Below are 6,658 nucleotides of genomic sequence, written 5' to 3'. Positions count from 1 at the left end.
TACCTACCATAGGACATGAACCTTCCTGCAATAGCTTTTATTCTTGAGAGACCACCTTTGGTCAGTTGAGATTGTCTGCACTTCTTCCTCTTGGGATTTATGCTCTTAATATGAGGACATAGTCATCAATTCAAGAAAAAGTGGAGGCTCTCTACCAGGAGCCAAACTGAGGAACCTGAGTGAGGACTCTAGGGATCATCCAGTCCTGAATAGAGGGGGCATCAAAGCATCTATCCCTTTGATTTTAGCCCAAGAAGCCTCAGGGGAGGGCTCTCAGGTTGAGCATCCCCTTCATTTCTTTATACGAGACCTAAAGGAGGTGATATTCTTAGTCTGAAGGAACAACCAAAGTTAACAAGGGGGAGTGGTTTTGAGTTTTTAAGGAACCAAAGCGAAGACCTTAAATGAAGGCTGAGGATCCCAGTGAACTCCGGACAGAAAGGACCCTACTGAGCTCTCAGCCCTGGGCAGGGAAGTAGATTGAGGTGCCCCTTCACTTCTTCTGGGTCCTTGGGGGCTTTGAGGCATCAACTTTCAAATAGCAGAGGGAAGGGTGCCCCAGCTCTGCCAAGAGTTGACATATAATACTAAAGATAAATGGTGAGGACCCAACATGCCAGAACATGGGAGCTCCTACCTCAAATACCTGCTCTCACCTGACTAAACCCAAGGCAGAGTGAGTAGGATGCAAATAAGACTCACTTGAAGAGTCTGTGGTTCCTCTATAGGATTCTTAGGTGACAGGATGACCAAGAGAACAGAGGCCTTTGTGGAGTCTTAGAGAAGTATCCTCAAGGACCCTGCTGAGATGGCCTTTGATAAAGCCAAAGTGGAATCCACCTCTTGAAGGTGTTAACATCATCTTATTCTCGCTTCTGCAGTTGCCCAAATCACCTGTCCACTGGCTCACAGCCTTGCCTGCTATCCCTGATCACAGCCATTATGCCTCGTGGTCAGAAGAGTAAGCTCCGTGCTCGTGAGAAACGCCGCCTTAACAGAGGCGAGACCCAAGGTCCTAACAGTGCTCAGGCCACTACAGCAGAGGAAGAAGAGACCACTTCTTCCTCCTCTCCTGTTCTTGGGGATGCTTCCTCAAGCTCCCCTATTGCTGGCACTTCCCAGGAGCCTCAAAAAGTCCCAGCCACCACCAGAGCACGTGTTTCACGGCGAGGATATAAGGCAGGTGCCAAGAGCCAGGTTGAGGAAAGTCAAAATTCCTCCCCAGCCTCAACTTCCACTGAGAAAGCTCAAAAAGATCCTCTAAACGGGAGGGTGGGAATGTTGATACAATTCCTGCTGTGTAAGTTTAAATTGAAAGAGCCCATTAAGAAGATAGACATGATGAAGGCCATCCACACAAGGAACAGGGAGCAGTTCGTTGAGATCCTCAGGAGAGCCTCTGAGCACATGGAGCTGGTCTTTGGCCTCGAATTAAAGGAAGTCAAGCCTGGCAGTAACTCCTACACCTTTGTCAGCAACCTAGACTTCACCGACGATGGCGCTATGAGCAATCTCTGGGGTTTTCCTAAGAGTGGGCTTCTCATGCCTCTCCTGGGTATCATCTTCCTGAATGGCAACTGCACCTCTGAGGAGCATATCTGGGAATTCCTGAATATTTTGGGTGTGTATGATGGAAGGAGGCACTTCATCTTCGGGGAGCCCAGGAAGCTCATCACCCAAGATCTGGTTCAGGAAAAGTACCTGGAGTACCGCCAGGTGCCCGGCAGCGACCCCCTGAGCTATGAGTTCCTGTGGGGCCCCCGAGCCCACACCGACATCAGCAAGATGAAAGTCCTGGAGTTTTTGGCCAAGATCCACGATACCGTCCCCAGTGCCTTCCCGCTCCATTATGCAGAGGCTCTGCAAGAAGAGGAAGAGAGAGCCCAAGCCGCAGCTGCAACCAAGGATGCCTCTACTGCCAAGGCCATTGCACGTCCCTGGGCCGCATCTGGCCGCTCGTCTCCTCCCTAGAGAGGGCTGAGGCAGATTCTTGGCTTTGTCATAGGAAGGCCTGTCAAGTAGTGTTGTTTCCCATAGGCACAAATAACTTGTTGATTACCTTGTTTACAAAATGTTTTTCAGGCACTGTTCCTTTCAATAGAAAGTTTATTTAGATTCAGAATATAAGTTTATGAAAGACATGGATCACACATTTATTGCTGTTTTGCAGGCTGAGGAGTAAGAATTTTATTATTATTTTTTTTTTGAAATACAGATGGGAAATCTTTAAATCATTTTTGTGATCCAGAGCAAGATAACATGGCTTTAAGATAGGAATATCCTTGGAAATGTGAAAGAATTCCACACTAAAATAGTTGGGATGGATAGATGGATGGGTAGATAGATATGTTACATACGTAGACATAGAGATAGATGGATAGGTACATAGATACATAGATTATATAGATACATAGGTACATAGATCTAGTAAAAATTGGTTAATTTTTGGTTTGCCTTACTCTATTTAGTCTTTTTCTAAATTTAAAAGACATGTGCCTAAATTTGTTGATGTTTACCAAGAATGTTTGATAATATATAAGCATAATGAATCAAACCTCTATTTGTGTCTCTTATTTTACACAATGAGCATCTGCTCTTAGGAAGTCTTCATCCTTATACTAGGGATGTTTAGTCAAAGACCCAGCACATGCCCATGTGATTATAGGTGATAGGAGCAGCTGTCATTATGGAAGAAGGTGAAACAGTAGTACTCCATAAAGAACAAGTGAAGGGGTACCTGGGTGGCTCATTCAGTTAAGCATCTGATTTTGGCTCGGGTCATGATCTTGCGTTTTGTGGGTTCAATCCCCTCATTGGTCTCTGTGCTGACAGCTCAGAGCCTGGAGCCTGCTTTGGATTGTGTCTCCCTCTCTAGCTCTGCCCCCCCTCCCCACTGGCACTCTGCCTCTCTCCCTCTTCTCTCAAAAACAAACATTAAAAAAAAAAAAGTGAAAAGCACGGTAAAGAGGGGGCAGAGAGAACATACTACTTAGTTTTCATTCCTAAGCAGAATTTTAGCTGATGAGGTTTTTCTTGGCCAGAGCACTGCATATTTTCTTTTTAAAAAATTTTTTAATGTTTTTTACTTATTTTTGAGAGTCAGAGAGAGACTGCACAAGCAAGGGAGGGTCAGAGAGAGAGAGAGAGGGAGATACAGAATCCGAAGACAGGCTCCAGGCTCTGAGCTAGCTGTCAGCACAGAGCCTGATACAGGGCTTGAACCATGAACCGTGAGACAACCTGAGCCGAAGTCGGACGCTTAACCGACTGAGCCACCCAGGCACCCCAGCACTGCATATTTTCTGACATGTCTTAGATGTAAAATGAAACAAAACAAAATTCACCTACATAGTTGGTAATGTCTGAGGGCAAGATAATCCTAGTAATACCTGCCATTCCCCAGTGTCTCAGTACAGATGCTCTCTGTACATGACACACATTCCTCCAGTCCTACAAGACAGGGCTTTTCATACTCACTTGACAGAGGAGAGCCTGAAGTTCATAGAATTAGAGTTTCGCAGTGTGCCAAAATGCATAGGGCTAGTAAATGACAAGGCTGGGCGTAGGGTCCTGGTCAGAATTACTACAGAGCCCGCACTGTTTTACTCCTCGCACCCTGAGACTCACCTTATGTTTCTTATTTCAGTTTCCTTTTCAGTACTTCAGAATTCATCTTAGGTTTAAAAAGAGAATGGCCTTGTGTCCAAACTGCTGGGCTGGAATATATAGCCACAGCAAAAAGAATGCCAGAATGATTGAGAGGTATAAATAAATAAATGACAGTATTAGGTGACAGTATGATCATCCACATTGCAATGCTAAATAATCTCAAAAGATCAGGGGCTCTCAAAATCAGCCTAGACAATCTCTTACCTGCAGAAAGGAAACCTAGCAGAAGTTACATGAGAATCTTCAGCCAGCCAGTAAACAGAAGGAATAGATCGCTGTGTGTTTTCCCCTCACAGCCCATCACCTGTCCTGGGACTCCTGTCCTGTGCCCCCCACTTGCCCATTTCACATCACTCCCAGGACAGTCGCATTCTCTGCAACGTTTGCAAAGCAGCAGTTGCTCCCGAGTTTGCAGATGGGAAATTTCCCAGGAAGCCTTAAGTCCGAGAGATGGAAACCAAGGCGAGGGCCCCATGTAGGAGGACTGGGGAGATCAATGCTCCAGAACATAGGGAATGCCAGGGACTTCAGTCCCATCTGTTCTTGAACACGGAGGGTTTCAGACACAATTGTCAGGCTGAGTGTACCCTCCCTTATTGTGCAGGCTTCTCACTGGCGTAAGAACGTTGGTCTAAGAGCCAAGTTCTCCTGTCACTAGAGGAAGGGGTATTGGTCTCTCATAAAAGTGATGGAGATAAACCTGAATGAGGATGATGGAAGATCCTAGCCAAAACAGTAGGATTCCATAAAACCCTTTCCCACTTGTCAGCTCTGTGAGTCCAGAAAAGTCGTGGCTGCTTGTGGCGAATACTGACCTTGAACTCTGGTCCCAGAAAGGTGTGGCCTTTGACTGATGGCTCTATCTTGAGATTAGCAGAGAGGGTGGAATCCCAGGAAGGGTACAGGGTCGAAGTGAAGATGCTGTGTGTGGGCATGGGGATCACCCAACTCACAACTCACAGGGCTACACCTAATCCCTTATCTGCTGTTAGCCTGGGAGGCACAGGCTAGAGTTGATAGGTTCACATGCCCCCTATGTCTGGCTTCTGCCTGGAGGGAATCAAGGATACAAGGGCCTTGGTTTTAGAAGCTGGCTGTTAAGTGGAGTCCCAGCCATGACAGTGTCAAGGTAAGAACCTTGTATGAGGAATGAGGCAAGCAACCACTCCGTACCAGATATTACGACATACCAGAGCAATACTAGTACTAAACTCAATGTGGGGTATGAATAAGTGGAAAAAAGAGATGATATTTGCAGGCAATAGGATCATCATATGTGTTTTCAGATAACCTTAAAAGATCAGGGATTCAAAAAAATGATTTGACTCAGCCTCTTCCTTATAAAAAACAAATGTATGAGAACAGAAGTTACATGAGACCTTAAACCTATACAGAGAAGAGAAGGAATAGACCATACAGAGAAGAGAAGGAATAGACCAACATAATTATTTTTTTTCCTACAGCCCACTTACCTGGGCCTCCTGATTGGTGCTGAGAATTTCCTGTCTCACATCACCCCTGAGACAAGGATCCATTCTCTGCAAAGTTTGGAGTAGGGAAACTGTTCAAGAGTTTTCAAGGATGTGACATTTCCCAAGAAGCCTTTATTGGAAGTCACAAGGGCCTTTAGGAGGACACCCATGAGTCAGGACTGGGGAAGGGGGAAAGCAGCATTCCAGAGTAGTGGCTGTTAACAGAGAAGCCAGCCCCTGCCTTCTCTCAGAACTAGAAGGTTCCAGGCAGATCTGACAGGCTGAGAATCTCCTCACTTTTTCATCACAGTTGTCAGGGACTTGAGAGCTTTGGTCCGAGGAAGACAATCTCAGGTCGGTAGACAGAGTTGTCAGATATAAATGTGAGTTCCCTTAAAAGGAATGAAGGAAGCATCTACCCGGAACACTGGTGGCTCACAGAGTCCTGTTCCTGCCGGCACCCCTTGGAGGTCGTGCATTCTATTGCATGATGAAGTATAAAGAGGCTTTGAGGGGCGCCTGGGTGGCTCAGTCAGTTAAGCATCTGACTCTTGGTTTCAGCTAAGGTCATGATCCCATGGCCCATGGGATTGAGTCCCGTGTCCAGCTCTGCACTGCCGGTGCGGAGCCTGCTTGCCATCCTCTTTCTACCTTCCTCTCTGCCCCTCCCCTGCATGTTCTTGGACTTTCTCCCTCTCCCTTCCTCCTTGTCCCCCCAAATAAAGAAATAAAAAACAGGCTTTGAGAGGTGAGAAATAGAGAACCTGAGCCAGAATTGCAGCCAAGCCTAGCACTACTGCCACAGCTGAGGTGTGTGCCAGGGCTGAGAACCTGCAGTGCCCCCACATCTAGTGAAGTCTGGAGGGGCCGGTGCTGGGGGCGGGGGGAGATTTGTCATCTTGTGATGAAAAAGAGATCAGCATTCTAAGTAGTGAAGCACCTAGGTGGAAATGGAGGAGACACATTGTGTAAGTCTTCTTCTTGTCCTTGCTTTGCTTGAGTGGGAGATTTTTGTTTTTATTTTGGGGTTTCTTTTTGGCACTTTTAAAATACTGTTCCTTGTAATAGAAGGTTTATTTGATTTCAGTATTTGTGTTTATGAATAATGCATAGGTATTGCCATTGGTCAATAGAAGTATAAACGCTTTGGTATTTTGTACATCAAATTAAAAAAATCCTTGCACCTCTTTTCTTGGTCCAGAGCCAAATAACTTGTCACATAATTGTCCCTTGTCACAGGGATTGTGTTGGAAATGTGAATGAACCCTGTAGTAGAACTGTTGGGATCAAGAGATAAAGAAAAGGTTTTGTCTGAGTGGCATCAGCAAGATGGCAGAATAAGAATTTCCAGCCCTTATTTTCCCACAGAAGCACAGAACTGACAATAATATAAGTAGCAAAATGCCTTTATAAAAGATCCAGAATCTAATTAAGAAGTTGCAATACTATATGTGGGCATAAAACTGAAATCAGCTTCTCTTGAAATAGATAAGAAAAATAATTAGACTTTACTGCCA

The 6,658-nt window shown here is 45.5% G+C and overlaps 1 protein-coding gene across 1 annotated transcript; it reads left to right on the top strand.

Annotated features, from left to right (window-relative positions):
• The first annotated feature begins 942 nt into the window (after positions 1–942).
• Positions 943–1,971, top strand: LOC144230749 (melanoma-associated antigen B2-like). The gene has a single exon (XM_077763081.1). It carries the CDS (start codon positions 943–945, stop codon positions 1,969–1,971), a length of 1,029 nt encoding a protein of 342 aa, XP_077619207.1.
• The last annotated feature ends 4,687 nt before the right edge of the window (positions 1,972–6,658 follow it).

The sequence above is a fragment of the Crocuta crocuta genome, unplaced genomic scaffold (assembly GCF_008692635.1).
Source record: "Crocuta crocuta isolate KB4526 unplaced genomic scaffold, BGI_CrCroc_1.0 scaffold486, whole genome shotgun sequence".
NCBI lineage: Eukaryota > Metazoa > Chordata > Mammalia > Carnivora > Hyaenidae > Crocuta > Crocuta crocuta.
The sequence above is the reverse complement of the archived record's forward strand: the minus strand, read 5'-3'. Positions and strand labels throughout refer to the sequence as shown.